Source organism: Hyperolius riggenbachi, chromosome 1 (assembly GCF_040937935.1).
Source record: "Hyperolius riggenbachi isolate aHypRig1 chromosome 1, aHypRig1.pri, whole genome shotgun sequence".
NCBI classification, from domain to species: domain Eukaryota; kingdom Metazoa; phylum Chordata; class Amphibia; order Anura; family Hyperoliidae; genus Hyperolius; species Hyperolius riggenbachi.
The window spans coordinates 326504792-326527021 of record NC_090646.1 but is presented as its reverse complement, the minus strand read 5'-3'; the positions used below and the strand labels follow the sequence as shown (position 1 = coordinate 326527021).

The window sequence follows — 22230 nt, the reverse complement described above, 5'->3', positions numbered from 1 at the left end:
ATGTCATTGGATAAGGTCTGGCTTTTTGCTAGTCACACACTGTTCACAAACGTTTGGTTAACGAACTGCAGCTGCCTGTAGCACAGCACAGGCAGATGCCAGCTGGTACTAATAGTGCAGTTATCCTGACCACTTTCATGTGTTTGGACACTTGCAAATAATGTCCTGCAAATAATGCCCACTGTCTGCAGGCCGCCCCTTGTTTATCTGGTGCCCTAGGCCATGGCCTATGTGGCCTTGCCAGAAATCCGGCCATGTACACCGGTATATTAGCTCTCATCATCCAAAGTATCTAGGTACCCTTGCAATAAATGCTGAGAAATACATATTAAGTTTTAAAAGAAAGTGGTTTTTTTTTACCAGAAATTATAGGATTTCTTTCTTTTTTTTCTTCTGTAGAACAATTTCCCCGCAAGCAGCCCGGAGAGACTTCAAGACCTCAAGTCCACTGTTGATCTGCTAACTAGTATTACATTCTTCAGAATGAAGGTACAAAAAAAATCATCAAAACATTTTAAAGAAGCTTGATTACCACTTCTTTAAGGAACATGAAAGATGACATGTGACATAATGAGATAGACCTGTGTATGTACAGTGCCAAGCACACAACAAACTATGCTGTGTTCCTTTTTTTCTTTCTTTGCCTGAAAAAGTTGAAAATCAGGTATGCAAGTGACAATTTCTGTCCGGGTCGGGACCGGGTTGGAATATAACGTAACCCTCGCTGATAAGGAATTTCAGCCATATAACACTTTCCTCACAGTGAATGTCTTCTGAGAGTAGGAGAGAGTTAAAAAGGTTCAATAGTTCACAGATTTTAGCTCTGGCGTACTTCAATGAATGGGTCATTGAGAAGAGGCCATGAAACATTTAAAACTTAAAAAGTAGATTTAAATATAAAATAAAACTGTGGGATACCTTAAAATGTCAATTTTATAAGAAGGATAGGTGCAATTGTTTATCTCATTAGTTAATTTTCACCTCGGGATGTCCTTTAAGAAATTTACAAAAAATGTCCCAAGCTCTTTATGAACTAAGCCTAAGGAATATTTATTTTATGTTGCCTAAATAGCCAGCAAGGATATACAGAAATGCATTAAAGAGACGCAGAGACGAGATGATACTAAATTTATACATACCTGGGGCTTCCTCCAGCCCCATAAGCCTGGATAGATCCCACGCTGCCGTCCTCCGCTGCCTCTGTCCGCCAGTACCAGGTCCCGTAATTTCGGCCAGTCGAGCCAGTCAACACAAGCGCAGTGCGCCTTCTCCGTACTGCGCAGGCGCATGCGTACAAAGCCGGAGGGAGCCCCTGTGCATGCGTACAACTGGTCGCGTCCGGCGGAAGTGACGGGACCCGGTACTGGCGATAGAGGCAGCAGAGGATGGCGGCGTGGGAGCTATCCATGCTTATGGGGCTGGAGGAAGCCCCAGGTATCTTTTTCAATTTTGCAGGTTGTCTTCGTCTCTGGTTCCCTTTAAGTGGAAAGAAAGGTAACAAGAAGTACTGAAGATACAGCGTATTTAACAAAAAATACTTACATATCATCATCATGAGCACAAACTAATACAGCAAAGGGTTTTCCAAATGTGCCGAGATATTAAAATTTTGTTGAGAAAAAGTGTAATATTCTCCAGGTCTGAAGCAAGGATTTTAGCAAACATGATGATCCCGAATCTTTACTTATATTCCTGTGGCCAAGTATGCAAAAAAAAAAAAAAAAAAAAAAAACTGCTACTGATACAAATGCAGCTTTCCATTTGTAGACTTATGGATTGCAGTTTGGAAAAAACTGTTTCAGACTGTTTGACCATCATCAGTGCAAGTTATAGAAAGCTAGGGCTATTTAAAATGGTGCTTGGTGTAGAAGTGAGACAAGGTCAGGCAGGCTATGGATCACCAGGTGTGTGTTGTTGAGATGAGTAAAAGATGCTAAAAAGTCCTTGATCTTTAACAGGGTATGTTTGGGTCACTTTGGTAATTTACCATAACTTCCATACATAATCCTATACAATAAAACCTAACTGTCCCTGCGTCATCCACTTTCCCTGTCTGTCCATCCGTGGTGTTTTTTTGTACTGCGCATGTGCGCAGTACAGACAGCCGTTGGGACGGGAGGTCGGGCCAGGGAGCAGGGCAGCCGTGTGCGTGCGTGGCGGCGTGGTAATTTCACTACCTAGAGTCCGTTTTTAAACGGGCTTAGGTAGACTAGTTTTAAATAAAAAAGGAAATAGGGCAATATGGAGGAAACCATTGCTGAATCCTCTCTGCCTCTAATACCTTCTGAATTCCTGACTCCAGATCAGTATTGTACCTTATGCTAGGAGTACACCAATGCGTTTTTCGGTCGATTTTCCTTTCTATTGATTTCCGGTTCGTTTTTCTACTTGATTTCCCGCTCCATTCTCAAACCTTTTCTTATCAATTTCCATTCACTTCTATGAGAAATCGAGCGGGAAAACGATACGAACATAAGACCGGACATGTTGGAAATAATCTATCGAACTATCTGTCTGCTGAAAAAATGCATTGTGTATTCCCAGCATTAGAAACTAATTAAGATACAATCACTACACAACTACAACAGGACAGGTTATCTTATAAATAAGCATTTACACCTGAAGGAAATACATTGTAGTGTGCAGCATGTAACTATCACTACGAAGCAGCATGTTTTTATGATGAATTTTGAGAAAAGGAGCCTGGGAATTCGCCAAGACCCTCTGGGAACAGAAAAAAAAACACAGAGACACTAGGAACCTAATATGGTGTAGAACTTCATATCTTGAAGAGCTATATGGTAATAAATAAAAAATAAGTCCTCATAAAACCAGGTTTACCGTTAAAGCAAACAATGAAAGCACATGCAGGGGACCACCTACTCATCCACACTCGGGTTTGTTTGGGATCCTCTATGGTGAATGTGGTCGTTCTCCAAAAAAAACACCAATATTTTATGAAAACATAAAACGATCTACCTCCCTAAATAGGTGAGTGACGACAACAGGTAACTGGGCAGGGTCATTTTTAAAGGGAACCTGAACTTTTGCACAGGACAGAAGGGAAACAGAGAGAAATGCACCCTGTATGTATTTAGAGAGTTTAGCCTAATTCCCCCTAATTTGTGTCTAATTACAAATTGTAATCTGATCTCTCCACTGTATCACGTGATGGAAAATAAGCCCATTTGAAAGCGCTGGATGTTAACAATATGTCTGCTTCCATAAATCAGGAAGTAGAAACTGTGCAGATTTATTTTAGAATTTGTATCAGCTGTAACAAAGAAATGTTTTTTTTGTTTAAAGGATATTTTGCTGTTGTGTATGTTTTAGAGCAGAGAGGACTTCTGAGTTCAGGCCTGCTTTAACCATGGGGGTACCATGTCCCTAGATTAAGCCCTGCCCCTTAATTTGTGCCTCTTTCTGTCCCCCTTTTGCCTCCTTCTGTCCACCTTTGTGTTTCCCTTTGTCCCCCGTTGTGCCTCCTACTGTCATTTGTGTCTCCTTCAGTTCCCCTGTGCCCCTTCTTTCCCCCTTTATGACTCCTACTGGCCCCTGTGCCTCCTTCTGTCCCCCTTTGTGCTTCCTTCTGTCCCCTATGCCTCCTTTTCTACCCCCTTGTGCTACTTCTGTCCCCCTGTGCATCCCTTTGTCTCACTGTGCCTCCCTCTGTACCCTTGTGTCACTATCTGTCCCTGCCCCCCTCCTGCACTTCCCCAGCCCAGTGTGTAAATGCAGAGTATATAAAGCACCGCAGATGCTGTGCTCTCAGCTCCCTGTTGCAGTCCAGCGCTGTGCCTGTGCGACCATCCTGTCTGTGTCCTGCTACTTCTAGGGCTGGCACCTCACTTTCCTAATGTTGCATGTTATCATGCTACATGTGGTAGAAGATGTCGGGTACTAGGCTGAGCGGTGAGCGGACAGGCGAAAGCACAGCACTGGACTCCGGCGGAGAGGGGAGAGCACAGCTTCTGCTATACTCTGCATTTACATACTGGGTTGAGGAATTGTAGAAAGGGGGTGTGCAAGGAAATGCGACAGGATTGACGGGTTGTTTATATCTTGGGGACTGCCTGTATCATACCTCCCAACATTTTGAGATAAGAAAGAGGGGCACTTTAGGACGTCCCTGCTACACTTCTAACCATGCCCGCATCACATCCCACATCTTGCATATCATAAAGAATTGAGAAGCAAAAGATGTAGTTTTATCATTCAAAGGTCCTCTCTATCATCAGTAGTTTTCGTTCATTTTATCAATAAAAAAAAATATATATATCAATTTAAATGCTGGGAATAAAGATTAGTCAGTTAAACATATTTTTCAGTACACAAATATATATATATATATATATATATATATATATCTGTACATCAGTCCTGAAATAAGGACAAATGAGGAAGAAAGAGGGACAGAGGGACTGTCCCTTCGAAAAAGGGACGGTTGGGAGCTATACCTGTATTATGCATCCACCTTGTAGTTGGGAAATGTTCCAAATAAATATAAGATATTAAAACAGTTTAAAAAGGAGGCAAGTGTTGGCTTACCTCACAAAGATGACAAGAACCGATATTTGGGCAATTCTTATTGAAGTTCCACATTAAGACAACGTGTTTCACAAGCAATATCCCACTTCCTCAAGTCAATTATTGTGCATGTGCATCCATTCAAAATAGGAGCTATGAGCGCCTCTATCGCATAGCTCCCATTCTGGGTAAACCACAGGGACAATAACTGATCTGAGGAAGCAAAATGCTGCCTCTGAAACAGCTATCTTGTATAGGGATTCATTGCCTGAAACAGTTATGAGCAATTGATTTCAGATGAGTAAGTATACTTTAAAGGTACTATAATTCATTGGCTTTGAGATTAATTTAATAATATTTCATGTCTTACATGTTTTCTTACAAAACCCCTTTTTTAAACTTCACAGGTGCAAGAGTTGCAGAGTCCCCCCAGGGCAAGCCAAGTAGTGAAAGACTGTGTGAAGGCTTGTCTTAACTCCACCTATGAATACATCTTTAACAACTGTCATGAACTCTATAGCCGAGAATATCAAAGTGACCCGGTAATATCTTCTCTACAGTTCCAACTGCACTTTACAAATGTATCAGTATTTAAACATAGATCAATTAATACAAGACTCCAGACTGTAGTCCAGAAACACATGTTTATCCCATATTTTCGTAAATGATTTGTGGTCTTTGCAAAGATGCCTGTCCTCCTTTCATTACTGAGCTAACTGATGGTATTATTATTTCCGGATTTTAGGGTCTAAAAAGGGCGCAATTCTTTCCACACTTTCAGACCCTAAAACCAGGGAAAAATCATGCTGCTTGAGAGATCTGCAGCAGCCCAGCACTTACCTCCCTTGGATCCAGTGCTGCAGTTCTCCATCCATCCTCCGGGGGTGCTGTAACCCTGTAGTGAGATTGCCGTTTGTCGTCATGACAACAAATGGCAATCTCACCAGAGGGATGCAGAGCCTCTGAGGACAGGATTGAGAATGGTGGCCAGCGCCTTCATCTTGGAGGAGGTGAGTTGAAATGCCCGCTGCACATAGCACTCTGCACAGACCTCTCAGGGGCTGCCACAAGTCAGGCTCAGGGTTACCGGTCTGAGCTGTGGTTTTCCACCCCGAGCCTGACTTGGGGTTTCCACCAGGGAGGTTAATGGACCATTTTGTCAGCAAGAATATCATCAATGTGCTACGTGAAAAGCTGTCTTTGTGGTTCACGTACAGTTGTTCAAAACCTGACCTGAGTTGGAAAAGTTTCAAAGCATATCTGGGAGAATTTACATCAAGCTTACACCCATATGTGTGCCATAAAAATTCAAGATTATGTTTCAACCCTGTCTGATGCTCAATGTCCCTTACATCAGTTTTTATATGGCCAGTGTCCCCACTGCAGCGCATACAGAAACAGATATCTACAATAAATTATTTACCAGCGAATTAGCAAATACCTTTCCAGAAGTATCTTCTTGTGGAAAAAAAGATATTGCATAGATAATTTCATTCTCTTTTTCTTATCTCAGAAAAACTCCATGCAGGCTGTGGTAGTAAAATTTGCACACTGCTGTAGGTTTAGGGCCCGTTTCCACTATAGCGTTGCGGAATTGCCGGCGAATCACCGCAGGCAAATCACATGCGGGTGCGATTCCGCATGCGTTCTTTTCCGCGATTTCGCATGCGATTTTGCATAGGTTAGGGTGATGCGATTTTAACCATGTCACTGCCTGTGTGAATTAACATGGGTACCTATGCGAAATCGCATGCGAATTCGCGGGAAAAACCGCATGGGGAAAACGCATGCAATTTCCCTATTAAATACATTGCGTGCGATTCGCCTGCATTCCACACGCAGGCGAATTCTGAGGACCCTACCATGCAGATTTTTTCTGCACAGAAAAACGTTCAGGAAAACGCACAAGTGGAAACAGTCCCATCCACTTGTACTCGCTATGCGAATTCGCATGCGGGCAACGCATGCGAATTCGTGATAGTGGAAACGGGCCCTTACTCTCTTTCTGAACAAATTAGCACCTCATTTTATTTTCAATATTGATTGCTTTAAAACAACAAAGGCAACATAAAATAAATCTGTAATGTATTTTGTGTATTGAACAGAGGTTCAAGGTGTGCTGTATGTTGACATTCTGTTTTTCTGTTACAGACTAAAAAGGGTGAGGTGCCCCCAGAAGAGCAGGGGCCCAGTATCAAGAACTTGGATTTTTGGTCCAAACTGATAACACTGATAGTGTCTATTATAGAAGAGGATAAGAACTCATATACGCCATGCTTAAACCAGTAAGTCACACTCTTCAGTGTTATAAAGCACAGTTCCCCAACCCTGTCCTCAAGGCCCACCAACAGTACATGTTTTGCAGAAAACCACAAACATTCACAGGTGAGGTAATTAGTGTCTCAGCAGAGCTGATTAACTACCTGTGAGGATTTCCACAAAACATGCACTGTTGGTGGGCCTTGAGGACAGGGTTGGGGAACAATGTAAATATAAAGGTCTGTACTAATTGTATTTTGTGAATTCCATTACTGAATTTATTATATATTTTTTTGTGCCCATTATTTTACAAGAGATTTAACTAGACCATGGGCTCTTATGGACATATATAGTAACCTACAATTGTCAGTAGTCGCCTATAGACTATATTGAATACGTAGAGCTCTTAGTCATTCTGTGCGCTCAGTGTCTGTCCAATTTATAGAACACGATAGCCTTCTATGCACAATGTATTACTATATTGCTTTGATAAACATTTCTATGTATATGAATGTGGCATGAATTGCTCAAAGTATGCTGTGATGCAATGCAGAAAGTTGACAACTCTACATAAATGCATAATAATCATCGCCATCATAATTATTGTAGATTACATATTCTTTATGTGTATTTAATGTCAGTTTTTAAAGCTGCAGACTCAGTTTGTGTTACAAGTACTCTAGCAATTCACCAATAAGATGGAGTTTGAAAAAAAAATGTATTTGCAGCAGTACTGTTCATTAAGTGGGCTACAGTTTGCTGCTTACTATGGGACATTTGCATCTTTTGCATGAGCGGAAACAGAAGCAGGAACAACTGAAATAAGCTTTTCTCAGTCCAGTTATGGTACGGTTTTTGGGGAGCTGGAACAGCTGTGGCTACGTGGCTTTTTTTCTGTCCATTTCACCATTTGTAATTATCCGCAATTAGAATTCTGACAATTTTGTTATCTCAGTACAAGCTCATGCAAACTTTTTCTCCCCACTGAAATGTATTGCAGCACAGAAAAAAAGCAAAAAAAGGGAATATCATTTGGTATACTACATAATAGGGTTAACATTATTGTAGGATTAAGGTTAATATTTTAGGATTAGCATTTATTGTATTTTAGGGTTAGGATTAGCACTAGGTTATATTACATTTTTTCGTAGAATTAGTCACATGGCAATGATATTGTCAATATGCAATGAAAATTTGATGCCATGGTAGCAAAAGGAAAAAAAAAAGAGTATGTGTTCACAGAAATTAAGTGGATCATTTTGCCATACACATAGTCCAGAGCTCTCTGGCATACGTTTATTCCTAAACTAGTCCTTAAGCCTGTTAAATAATGGACACTGACCCACAGTGCAGCGGCACACATGGAGGCAGGTGGATGCAGATGTCTGTAGCTTTATTAGGTAGGATGTAAGTATGATCTAATAGTGACTTCCCAGAGGACAACATATGGTGGAGTTCACCAGTTTGTAGTCTTTATTATAAATTGTAGTCAATGCTGACTTTTCTATCATCTTAGGTTTCCACAGGAACTAAACGTTGGCAAAATCAGTGCCGAAGTTATGTGGAGTCTCTTTGCTCAGGATATGAAGTATGCCATGGAAGGTGAGTTGCAATTAATGTAAGATGAACTTGTTAAAACTGCAGTGCCTTTTGTATTTCTTCTTGAAATAATGGTTAATTTTGGGTGTTTTCATTAAAAAATAGTTTTATAAAGTCATTGTTGAATAGCAGGCTCTATATATATATATATATATATATCTATATATATATATATATATATATATATATACACACTTTTTTTCTATAAACGCGTCCAAACATAATGATTTTTCTTTCATTTATCTAGGTTTTCTACATTTACATTTAGTCCACAAACTTTCAAGCACCACTGTTGTTGAGCATGGCTGTATTTGAATGTACTGAACATCCCCTATAGTTAAAAAAAATGCTAATGTACAGTAGATAAAATCCACATATTGTATCTGCCTATTTGTCCTGTCCTGGTTATCACAAAATATAAATGATGTCCCTAGTTTAAAGTATGGGGACAATATATGGAGATAAAGATGTACTTAATTTTCTCATTGTACTCATTGTACTCTATAAATGATTACAGTCCCTAATTTGCTAAAATAACAGTAGTATACCCTCATGGCATGCATATTTAAAAAGCTGTGTCTCTAAGGTAACGATGTATGTACAGTATTTTCTTTTCAATTCTGTCACTTTTGGGTTTTTTTCAAGTGTTTTATTTTGGTACAGCGTATAGGACAATAACATTTTTATTGCTTTTGATTCAGTTTGTCAGTGAAAAGAATTCACATGACATAGGCCTCAACTCTAAAACATGCCAAATTTATTATCTTGCTTGTCATGGTTAAAATGATACCATACATACATCATTAGATTTTGTCAGGTTTTTGGGCACACAGGAGACCACTAGTAGCACCAATGGCTATTTCAAGGACTTTTTTTATCATACCCCTGGAGTGTCAGAACATTCAATACAAGTCATAAATGTAACCATTGTGAAAACTAGAGAACCACGCCTAGTCAGATATTGATAGCATTGATAGAATTTGTAACATTTGAACTTATGCAGCTTTGCTGAAATTTGACCATGACTTTGAAAATGGCATTTTTTGTAAGTTTTTTTTAGTTTGCCACTAAAAAGAATTCACATGACATAGGCCTCAGCCCTAAAACATCCTATATTATTGTCTTGGTTGTCACGGTTAAACTGATACAACATATACTTAATCAGACTTTTAGTACACAGCAGACTGTTAACCACAAATAGCACAATGGCTCTTTCAAGGCTACTTTTTCACCAAATGTAATAGTGTCATTCTTTCTTATTAAATCCCTAAAGTACAGAACATTCAATACAAGCCATACTGTAAATGTCACCATTCTGATAACTAGAGACCCAGGCCTACTCAGATATTGGTATTTTGTATAATTTGTACCTATGCGGTTTTGCTGAAATTTGACCATTACTTTGAAAACTACATTTTTTTATGTTGGCTTGAGTTTGTCCCTACGTATGTTTATGTGACACGAGCCCAAGCTTTAGGACACACCAAAATGTATTCTACAGTTTATCAGGGTTAAAATGATACAACATAAGCCTCACTTAGTAACAAACTGTTAATACAAAAATCCATGAAGGAGCACTATTTTTTTGCACTAATTGTTACATCGCCATTGTTTATTTGCATAGCCCAGAAGATATTGGACATCAGAAAAAGGCCAGAAATGTCACCATTATGGAAAGCTGACAACCAGGGCTATTCAAAAGTGTGTGTCTTTCCCAAGTGTACTTATAATTTGAAAAAATTATATTTTTTATGTTGGATTGAGTTTGTCCCTACCTATTTTTAATGTGACGTGAGTCTAAGCTTTAAAACACTCAAAAATGTATTCTACAACTTGCCACAGGTAAAATGATACCAAATATGGCTAATTTAGATATAATAGATAATTAAATAGATAATTTAATAGAATAATTAAAGTGAGGCCTATATCACTACTTTTAACACTAATGATAAATACATTGAAATTCCCCATTGAAGGTCTAGCAGGATGGAGAAAAGTCAGAAGCCAAGGCAAGCGAATGGTCAGAAGATTGGGATGGTCTGCAGAATAAAGTCTTAGCATGAGTCTTGTGGCTAACACTCTTGCCTTGCAGCAGGGTCCAAAGTTCAATTCCTGTCAAAAAACTATTAGCTTGAAGGTTGTATGTGTCTTGGGTTTTCTCCCACACTGCAAAAACATAGTGGTAGGTTAACTGAGCTCCTTTGAGGGACAGTAAGTGGCAAATATATGCAGTAGAGAAATTAAAGGCTAGTAAAAAGCCGGTGTTATAAAAAATAAATAAATAAATAAAACAAAAAACATATGATGCTTAACCTCTTGCCCATTGCTCCACGCCGATTGTCATGAGCAGTGCGGCAGCCCCAGGACCACTCCATGCCGATTAGCGTGAACGGCTGGGAATGGGCTTTCTAGGAGAGCACACCTGCTAATGCGCGCGCATCAGTCTCCCAGCGATCGCCGTCTATTTAATTCTAAGGCAGCGCTGTCCGATCTAAGGCAGCACTGTACTGGGGACAACCGTGTGACACGGCTGTCCCCCTGGGGGACACAGGAACGATCGGCTGTGATCACTGGCGTAACAATAGGCCCTGCAGCCCCTGTTCCCGCAGGGCCCACTCGGGGCCATTTTGTGGGGGCTGGAGGGGTGGCAGCATGAGGGGAAAGCCTTGGCCACAGTCGGTGGGGAGAGGGGAAGTTCCCCCCCTCTCCCTCACCTCGGGGCTCTCCCCTCTGCGCTCCCCTCCAGCTAGTTACAGTGTGGTCAGCGGGCAGCGGCGGGCAGATACATACCTTCTTCCATGCGTTCCAACGCATACTCCTCGCTCTAGCGGCTGACGTCACTCCCCCCCCCCCCCCTCCGCTCTGAAATTCTGCAGGGGGGCCCAGTGGGGCCTAGTTACGCCCCTGGCTGTGATAGGCTGGAGCCTATCACAGCTGATCGCTGTCATAGGCTGCCTGCTGGGAGGGAGGGTGGTTAAAATATAAAAAAAATAGCAAAATGTAATAAAAAAATAAAAATATAAATATTTATTAAAATGAATAAACATTCCTGGGGGCGATCTGACCCCACCAACAGAAAGCTCTGTTGGTGGGGAAAAATGGGGGGGGGGGGGAATCACTTGTGTGCTGAGTTGTGCGGCCCTGCTGCGAGGCCTTAAAGCTGCAGTGGCCCAATTTGTCAAAAAAGGCCTGATCACTAGGGGGGTTTAACACTGCGGTCCTTAAGTGGTTAATGCTGGGTGATATGCCTCAAAGCAGTGGACAACACAGAGTCCTGGCTGTGAGGGGCACTTTGGGCAGTGGTATCTACTGTCCATACCCCTCTTATTTTTGCACACACTTGGCATCTTTTCTGTGGAATCTGTTTAATGTCATTTGGGGGGGAACATGACAGTAAAATGTTTTCCACTAAGTTTGAAAGTATTTCATTGGCCCAAATGCATCAGTAATTGGAGCAGTTTGGTTTATCAGTGACTTTATCACTTCCTCCTGAAAATGTAAATAGGTTTCTGTGTGGCCTGTCTTTTTTAAATAGCACAAAGGCATTGTGCATTGCCATCTGGAACAGGTAAAAGGAAACTTTTTTTGTATATGGCCCTCCTTCAGTAAATAAAGAGCCAACATCTGATTTGCAAGATCCACAACACTCATCTACTTATACTTGAAAATTGCCCCTAGCTTTTCGGTCTGCTCTCTTGAGGTTGTGACAGGAACTGTGACCTCATTTTCAAAGGATGTTAGAATCAAGATGTCCCTCTTGTCTCTGTATGCCATACAACTTGCCTTTGCCTGGTTTCCCTCTTGCTCTTTGCAGCTGTGTTGCCCACTGTGCCCCCTGCTATGGCACCTGATGGGTCCTGGTCAGTGGATTGATCAGCCCTCCTCATGCGGAGAGATAGCAGCCCAGCAGACACTGAGCTGTCAGAAACTGACTCAGAGTCTGTTGAAGGGAGCCATTCCCTCCAAGAATCGTCCTCACTGCTGCTCTGGTGGAGGATGCCGCCGCTGCAGAATAGTGTCTCCCCACCATATCCAACAAATAGATAGTCTGCGGCCCTGCAGACTCTGAGCTGTCAGAAACGGACTCAGAGTCAGTCGCAGGGAGCGTATTACCAGTTCACGTTCCTGCATCAATACTTAAACAGCTTCTATCTTATATTTTTTTCCTTTATAGATATATATAGATAAGATTAAGCCAAGGGTCATGAGTACCACATTGTCCCGGCTGAAGAGTGACGGTGGCCTAAGTGTTCCCAATCTGACAGCCTATTATAGAGCCGACCAGAGCCGGGACAAGGTCCTCCAGCACCCAAGGCTGAGACACCAAAGTGCGCCCCTCTATCCCTCCCATCCCAGCCGTCACACACTGATTGCTATTAGACTAAGAGGCCCCTCCATCCCTCCCACCCCAGCCGTCACACACTGATTGCTATTACACTAAGAGGCACCACAGGGCCCACAACCTCCCCACCTTAATATCTAGTTATCTGGCTTGCAGTCACTGCTATGTATCCCCTTTTCTTATTTCTTTCTGCTTCAAACACAATTAGGAATGACAGCTGAATGAATTCTGCGCCCTCTCCTACACTGCGCCCTGAGGCTGGAGCCTCTCCAGCCTCTGCCTCGGCCCGGCCCTGGAGCCGACCAAATATCCCAATCAACAATGTGGCATGTGGACACACAACCTCCCTTATGGCTTTCCATAGAACAATCTTTATGTTTGCCTATAGCCCTTAATAATCTTCTTTGGCTTACTCCTTCTTGACGTAAAATTATTAAAGACCCAATTATCATCCACTCGTTAAAAATCTAAGATCAAACTAAACTTAAAGGGGGCCTTGTGTCTCCTCATGTGCCTCTAACTTCTTTGGGCCAATACGAACTTTACTCATGGGCTTACTGATCCAGCAGCTTTTGGTTGGTGGAGACAAAAGAGACTTACTGTACATATTTGAGTATAAGCCAAGTTTTTGGGACCAAAAAATTGTCCCAAAAGTGGGGGTCTCGGCTTAAACTAGAGTCACCAACTCCACTAGTGCTGGCTGTGCCCCCCGGAGCTGTGTGCAGTGTGTTACCCTGTGCGCTGTGTTAACTTTTTCTGCCCCCCCCCCCCCCCCCCCGCCCTCTGGAACTGTGCTGTCTTAGGCTGTGCTGACAAACAAGGAGGACTCTGCAAATGCTGGGTAATACAACTTCACATTGCTCCGGCGTGGAGGGGTACATGCTAGCAGCAGCCCACAGATGAATACAGTGCTCCAGCGGAGTACAGGTGAACACGTGGCTTGGGTGGGGGGGTAAATGCTGGCACAGACAGCTTTACACAGGTCCACTTATATGAACTATAATTTAATGCTTAAAAACAGCACAAAAAATAAAACCATCAATGCTGAATGTTAGCACATTTCTGCCAAAATCCTGACCTGCGGGCCTCTGTACACTCACACCTGAGACAGAACTTAAACGCTGAATCCTGTTCCCAGTCCCCAGTGTCACTCCTGGATATGCAGTATCCTTTTGCCAACTGCTGCAAAGGATGACAAGAGGTCTGAGTGGCACTAATATTATTATTATTTAGTATTTATATAGCACTGACATCTTCCGCAGCGCTGTACAGAGTATACTGTCTTGTCACGTAACTGTCCCTCAGGGGGGCTCACAATCTTATCCCTACCATAGTAATATGTCTATGTATTAACTTATCTGTATGCTTTTAGGGGATGTGGGAGGAAATCAGAGTACTCAGAGGCAATCCACACAGACACAGGGAAAAAATACAAACTTCAAGCAGAAAGTGCCCTGGCTGGGATTTGAACCAGGGACCCAGTGCCGCTAGGCAAGAGCGATAACCTCTATGCCATTGTGCTGTCCACCCACAAACACATGCAAGCTCTTCACCACATGCTGCTAACTGTGGGAGATATGCAAGATACTGCTATTATATAAGTCTGAACTTTGGCTATTATCTATTGTCAACACGTGACACTGGGTATACAGTGAGCACATCCCTGTTAATATTGCTGGCCCTTTATAGACTGCTAGGACTTTCTTGTGCACTTTAATTCATTCATCTGGATTGCAGACAGGGAACAGGATTCAGCATTCCATTTCTGCCCTGAGATTTAAGCATTAAAATATTGTTTATATGAGCGCAGAGGTTCTTTATAGGTTTTGTAAAAGAGAAACAATGACCAAGAATTGAACTTCATCCTAATCAGTAGCTGATATCCCCTTTTACATTATTATTATTATTATTATTTATTGTATTTATAAAGCGCCAACATATTACGCAGCGCTGAGAAATCTATTCCTTTTCACAAGCTAATCATCAGGGGGCTCTGTATGGCTGATATTGTGGTGAAACCCCTCCCACAGGAAACTGTGAGGACCAGGGTCCTGGCTGTTTCCTGTCTGTGAACCTTTTTGCATTGTGGGAAATAGCTGTTTCCAGCTGTTTCGAACTGCCAAAACAAGCAGCAGCTACTTCCAGTGACATCACCTGCCAGCAGTAAAAATGTCACTATGTGATAAATGTCAGAATGTAAATCAGGGAGAGGAAAGATTTGACAATAGGCAATCATTGACTAAATCATTTATACATAATTATTGTAAAAATGAAGCACTTTTTTATTACATTATTTTTACTGGAGTTCCTCTTTAAAGCTCCTACAAGTTTTTATCGATCCTGTTATCTCTCCCAGTGGACTTTTAATGCAACTCTTCCTTTACAAAGAATTGGATGTACAGTATTTACCCTTGTAAATACATCAGTTTGCTCAGAAACAGCAGCTGTCATGTTACTGCTCCTTGTAGTTCCTCTGTGTGCTACCATTGACCTTCCACTGCCAGAATGTGGGTGATGGGTGTACTCACACTGAAACTAGAACGCTGCCCATAATCTCGGCAGGGGCTTATGGAAGCAGAAAATGTGGATGCCAGAGAGCTGCGGAAGTTTAGGTGCCTAACTTTAACCATTTAGTCTACTCCTCAATCTCTTTCTCCTCTCCTGTGTCTCATTTGTCCACTGTGACAATGGAATTCTCTGTCCTCCATTTTAAAAATGGCCATTACCCCATAGCAGCTTCCTGGACAGCACACTGTTAGGCTGCTTTCACAGTTAGACGTTACAGGCGCACATTAGACGTTACAGGCGCACAGCAATGAAAAATGAATGGGCTGTTCACAGTGCCCACGTTGCGTTACTATGTAACGCAGCAGGTAAAAACAAAGTACTGCATGCTGTGCGTTATAATCGGCTAAGCCGCGTTAGACTGTTTGCACATGCTCCGTGATGTTGGAGGAGGAGGTCTCCCCTCCTCCTCCTCGGCCAGCCACATGGCTAATTAATATTCACTGCACGGTGTGACGTGCAGTGTTTACTTTATGGAGCGCCGCTCTGTGTGGCGATTGGCTGGCAGGAACACGTGATGCCACATGCGTCCAAGAGTATGCATCACGGCATCACAGGACGCATGAAGAGCCGCTTAACGCAGCTCAATGTAACATCCAGCTTCAACCCCACTATGCGTTGCGTTAGGGGCACGTTATGCGACCTTAACGTGGCATCTAACACAACTTCTTAGTGGGAAAGAAGCCTTAAACTGTAATATCACCCATTTGAGCCATAAGGAAACATGGACATTACCTTGCACATTCAGTTGTAACTGACAGCTGCTGATATATAACTCACAGCAACTGGTCTATTTCAGTTCTGACAAAATATTGTTAGAACTGGAAGGGATCACTGTAAGAAGAAAATGGTGAGCTTCTGAGAGGACCTGATGGTGAGGTTAGTATGTAATAATCATTTGCAACCACGTCATGTGTTTATTTTAAATAATTTTACTCGCTTCAGGTTCCCTTTAATCCCCCCTCATGCCTAACTCCCCCTCCCCACCCACCCACCCAAAAAAGGTTAATATCGAGTGCTTCCATATGTGTCCATACAAATATTTATAGCAGGGAGTTTGAGCATCTGCTATAAACAATATCTGTATGGGTACCTAGCGGCACCCAATATTTATAGTTTATTGCGGTGCCCTATATATACAATTTTGTGACTCCCAATATTTAGCTTTTTTTGCGACAGGGTGGTTCAGGTTAGGCATTTCTGTGTGTGGGAGAAGGGGGGTGTTTAAGGTTAGGCATCAACAGGGCAGGTGGTTAGGGTTAGGCATAGTTAGAAGAAGGGTTCTGTATGAGAATAGGTTTAGCTGTGGTTGGGGGCTGAGGCAGGGCAATAAAATGCCTTATAGATTTTTTAGGGAGGGGCCTCACCAAAAACTTTGCTATGGGGCCCCATGATTTCTAGCTATGCCACGGCTCCTATGGTTCAGATGTTCAATATATATATTTATTTTGTATTATGTTAAAAATTTCAATACAATTTTTTTGAAACATAAAAGTTAATTAAAAAAAAAGAAACACAAGCCTGCTACAGTACAGTCTCAGGCTCTCTCCCAGCTCCTTTCACCTCACATTGCTGTCATAGATGAGCTGGGAGAGAGAAAAACAGATTTATTACAATTATTTCTGAAAATGATTACTGTTACTGGTTTGCAACAATGATCATTCCTTACACTAACCCTGGATTTGCTCAGTGAACACATGTTCCTGTTCACCAATCACAGTTGAGTTAGTCTGAGCAGGTGCGCATGACAGGAGTACGTGTGTGCACAGCGGTGGTAGCAGTAAACTATGCATTCTAAAGAGAAAGGAACAATATTTACTGAAATATTTAAGTAAGAGTGTGATGTGATGCCACCAAAATGCCCCATTTCAAAGGACATCAGTGAACCTTGTATACTTTGGGCCGCTCACTGCATTTTTATACTTATATAATGCATACTTAATTACTTACACTTAATGCAGGCTTGAAGTAAGTTTATTTTGTCATTAACTTTTAATTGCATTTTTTTATATATTTTTCACTTAAAAGAGTATGCGAGCAGTATTTTGCAGGAGATATGTATTTAACCAAAGTTTATTTTGCTGTGTCCACATTTCAGCTCCAAATAATACATTATAAATGTTTAAGGCTACGTTTCCATTTGTGCGGCGGCATGCGTCTTGCGAGACGCGATGCCGACACAACTGCTGCCTCTCGCAGCCGAATCCCTCTAGCCGCGCTATGCACGGCTATAGGATTCGGACAGCTACGGACGAAATTATGCTGCAGGGCCTCAGATTTTTCCTCGGCCACGAATTCGGATGGCTCTCATAGACTTCTGTAGGCTGCTGTAATCCATCCGAATTCGTGGGCGGGGAATCGGCCGGGATTCGCAGCAGTGGAAACCCGGCCTAAAACATATTAACTTTTTATCACAACAACATCTCACTAATATTATAAATGCAAAAGTTTGGATATTTCTTACTCAATCACGCAACAATGGCTGAACGGATTTGAATGAAATTTTGCTCAGAACATTACCTGGAATAACATATAGGATACTTTGTATCTCCACAATCAGAAAGTGAGCAGAGACAAATACAAATTTAATTGGGAAAATGTAAACTGCAGCCATTCTTACACTGTCAATGGTAGGGTTCTCAAACGTAGCACAGTTGGTGACTGGGATTAATATTCAGAAAAGTTGGTGGAGCCTACAAAAGCCAATCAAGATTCACCTATTGATTTTCAAGGTGAATATTTAATTGCTGCCATTCTTGCGCTGTTAATGGCACAAGCCTCAAACCTGGTACAGTTGGTCATTGAGTGACTGGGATTTAAATTCAGAAAAGGAGATGGAGCCGCCAACAGCCAATCAGATTTGTTTCATTTCAATGCAAATTATTGCTGTGAAAGAAACAAACTTGGTCATTGAGTAATTGTGCGTTAGGATTAGAAAAAAGTGGGCACAGCCAACACCAGCCAAATGCATACATGGGCGATGTGGGGTCATCAGTGGGTGAAGACAAATACAAATTTCACTGGAAAAATGTAAACTGCAGCCATTCTTGCACTGTTAAGGGTAGGCTTCTCAAACTTAGCACAGTTGGTCACTGGGTGACTGGGATTCATATTCACAAAAGTGGGTGGAGCCTACAAAAGCCAATCAAAATTCACCTATTAATTTTCAAGGGGAATATTTAATTGCTACCATTCTTGCACTGTTAATGGCACAAGCCTCAAACCTGGTACAGTTGGTCATTGGGTGACTGGGGTTCGAACTCAGAAAAGGGGGTGGAGTCACAGCCAATCAGATTTGTTTCATTTCAATGTAAATTTTCAATACTAAAGACCGCAAAGTTCACAAACTAGGGCATTGAGTGATTGTGTGTTAGGGATAGGAAAAGTGGGCGGAGCCAAATAGAACCCTGGGTAATGCCAGGCAATCAGCTAGTATAACATAAAGCAATACAAATGAGAAAATATTCAAATAACAGATTGTGGACTACTTTTATAGACCTGTGCCTGAAAGACTTTATAAATGTTTAGTAATCTCTGGTTGTGATTGAAATGTACTCATGTTTTTTCATTTCATAGAACATGACAAGCACCGACTATGTAAGAGTGCCGACTACATGAACTTACACTTTAAGGTCAAGTGGCTGTACAATGAATATGTAACAGAGCTTCCATCATTTAAGAGCAAAGTCCCTGAATATCCAGCGTAAGTAGCATTGTGGCATTAATTGTATTTGTGAATTGATAACAATGTACAAGTAGCCAAACATATATATATATATATATATATATATATATATATATATAAACCATCAAATGGCTGTTAAAGGTAAAAGAGACTTTTTTTCGCTATACTTTTATCATGTTTTCTCCATACCATATCACACTACTACGAAGCTATAGGTTTTTGGTGTAAGTATGAAGGTAGTCTGAAAAGTAGCAGCCGTTTTCAATTAATCAGTCAAGGAAAACATTTTATTTATTAATGTTTTCACCTGAGTTTTCTCCTGGGAGATATTGTTTCATCTTCTCCTTAAAAAGGGCACTATAGCAAAAATTATGCTGTTCCATTATCCCCACATCAATTATTTAATATGGACAGCATAAATGTCACCACAGAGTTTGTGTTATATGTGATAACACTAATTCTGCCCTCCTACAGGGCTGAGCTGCCATCATTTTCATGCTGTAAGCGTCCGACTGCACTGCTAAACAGATGATTTATAACTAATACTCTCAACAGCTGATTTGAGGGAGGCTGACACACACTAGCTAGATAAATAAACAAACTGCTAAGTAAGTAGCTATTTAGCAGCCTGTTTATTTATTTAATTAGCTAGTTAAAATATGAAAAGCAACAGCGTGAGGCTCTGTATGGGCTGGTGCACACCAAGAGCACTTCTGAGCGCTTTTAGAAATGCTTGCGCTTTAAAAAGCACTTGGCTAATGTATTTGAAAGGGATGAAGCACAAAAGGAGCAATGTGCTTTATTGTAAATGCGGGTCCTGCAGCATTTTTTGCTGATTTCTGAGGCAATTTAGCCTCAATGTTAAGTATAGGAAAGTGGAAAATCGCTCTGAAAAGCAATAAATCAGAGCAATTTTCCAAGTGTTTTGGTTACAGAAGCTGTTCAGTTACAGCTCTACTGTAGCAAAAAATAAAAAACGCTACACCAAAATGCTCCGAAAATCGTTAGGCATGCTTAGAAAATCACTAGGCACATTCTAGAATCGCCTTAACAAATCACTTCAAAAAGCAATGAGCGTTTGCTTTTGCGCTAGCAATTTTTGGTGTGCACTGGCCCTCAATCAGCTTTATAGTGTTTGTTAGCAGTCCAACACTTTCTTATCAGGGATATCTGATCTAATTATGCAGCTCAGCTGTGTAGAGGAGTAGAGGGGTGTTAGATATTTTTTAATACAAACTCTATGATGAAATGTATGCTGTCTATATGTGGGGATAATGGAACAGCATACTTTTCACCATAGTGCCCCTTTAGAATACGTTTTCATCACTCTGCAATTGAAAAAGTATTAAAAAGCAGGCTAGTCTGTGAAAATATCACTTAGGAGAAACATTATTTCCATATGGGCTACTGCATCTGCAGATTATTTCTCCACATAATTACTTCCTTAATTTAATCAGGTGTCTTATATTTTTACAAAGTTCCCAGTCCCTTTTATTGTAGTAGAATGACACTCCTCACCTATAGTTTGGCGCGGGAGGGGGGGGGGGGGCTTTCATGTTATTGCTGCTGAACAAACTGTTACTAGTGTTCTGCAATCATATGATATGTGATGCAGGGAGAGAAACTGCACTAAGGCCCAGTGCACACCAAAACCGCTAGCAGATCCGCAATACGCTAGCGGTTTTGGGAGCTGATTTCAGAGCGATTCTAGGTATGTTTAGAGAGGTTTTCTAAACATACCTAGAGGTTTTGGGTGCGTTTTTGTGTAGCAGATTTCATATATTGTTACAGTAAAAGCTGTTACTGAACAGCTACTGTAACAAAAATGCCTGGCAAACCGCTCTGAACTAGCGTTTTTCAGAGCGGTTTGCGTTTTTCCTATACTTTACATTGAGGACGAAACGCTTCAGAAAACCGCAAACACGCAGCAGGAGGCGCGTTTGCGGCTTGGCAAAAACCGCAAACCGCCGGTGTGCACCATCCCATTGCAATACATTAGACAAGCGTTTTTAGAGGCGGATGCGGCCGGCGGATCGCTCCAAAAACCGCTCGGTGTGCACTGGGCCTTAGATTTACCTGACAGATGCAATTATAAAGAAAGCTCCTTGCATGGCAGATAAAATCAAACGGCTGTTACTTTCTGGACTACACTTGTATGGGGCACGTTGTATATGTGGTTTCAGAAAAAGTGATACAAAAATATGGGTGATGTCAAGTGCAGCATTGAGAACTTCTGTTTATCTTCACAGCTGGTTTGAGCCTTTTGTTATTCAATGGTTGGATGAGAATGAAGAAGTCTCTCGAGATTTTCTCCATGGAGCCCTAGAGAGGGACAAAAAAGATGGGGTTAGTTTCTTACTGTTACTTACCTAAGGGGGTTGGTTTCTTACAGTCTGACATTATCAGTAATATAATATTGTAAAACATGTAAACAGAAAAAACAGTAAACTGTTTGTCGTTTTTTGGTGTGGGTTAGTGGAGAGCAATGTCAGGAGCCTGAGCATCTCCATATAAACATAGTGATGCCCTGGTCACAAAACTTGTAGGCAAGTTAACAAAATGGGGATATCAGCTCAGAAGAAAATACATACACACCATCAATAGTAACAGACTTAAAATTACAATAGATATAGGGCCCCAGTGAAAAGCCACTTAGTGCACGCATCGCGCATAAAACGTCGTCGCAAATAAAACATCGCACCTCGCACGTTGAAAACGTCGCACTAGTGCGCACGAAACATCGGATGCGGTGCACCGAAAACATTGCACATGGTGCCCCTGAAACATCGCACCAGTGCGCCCGAAAGGTCGCACCGTCGGGCGAACTGGTGCGACGTTTCAGGGGCAGGATATGCGATGTTTTCAGCACACCGCATGCAACGTTTCACGTGCACCAGTGCAGCGTTTTTGGCGCAACAAGTTAATGCGTGAAGTGCGAAGTTTTATGCACGATAAGTACTTAGCGCCGTAGTTTGGACGTCTTAACCCTCAAGACGTCCAAACTCACTTAGCGCCGGTTAGTGAATCGAGGCCATAATTCGTACTCTGCAATTTAGGTACCAACAGCCATTTGTGTCTAAGCGTACATCCACATGAACACCTCCATTGCATTGTAACTAACACCGTTTTTGGTAACATGGTGTGATTCAAAGTCTGAGGGCTGGTTCGCACTTTTTTCAGCGATTTGTCAGCGCTTTGCTGATCGCTGGCGATTAGCAAAGCGCGGCTGCTAATGTATCCCTATGGATACATT

At 41.6% G+C, this 22230-nt stretch overlaps 1 protein-coding gene across 13 annotated transcripts in view; it reads left to right on the top strand.

Annotated features, from left to right (window-relative positions):
- UNC13A (unc-13 homolog A) overlaps positions 1 to 22230 on the top strand; it is a 384964-nt gene that overhangs the window by 239582 nt on the left and 123152 nt on the right. For all 13 annotated transcript variants that reach the window (XM_068233882.1, XM_068233881.1, XM_068233874.1 and 10 more), the window contains 6 exons: positions 400 to 489; positions 4935 to 5069; positions 6679 to 6812; positions 8303 to 8388; positions 18869 to 18995; positions 21227 to 21323. In XM_068233882.1, coding sequence (XP_068089983.1) covers positions 400 to 489; positions 4935 to 5069; positions 6679 to 6812; positions 8303 to 8388; positions 18869 to 18995; positions 21227 to 21323 — 669 coding nt within the window. The remainder of the gene's footprint in view (positions 1 to 399; positions 490 to 4934; positions 5070 to 6678; positions 6813 to 8302; positions 8389 to 18868; positions 18996 to 21226; positions 21324 to 22230) is intronic.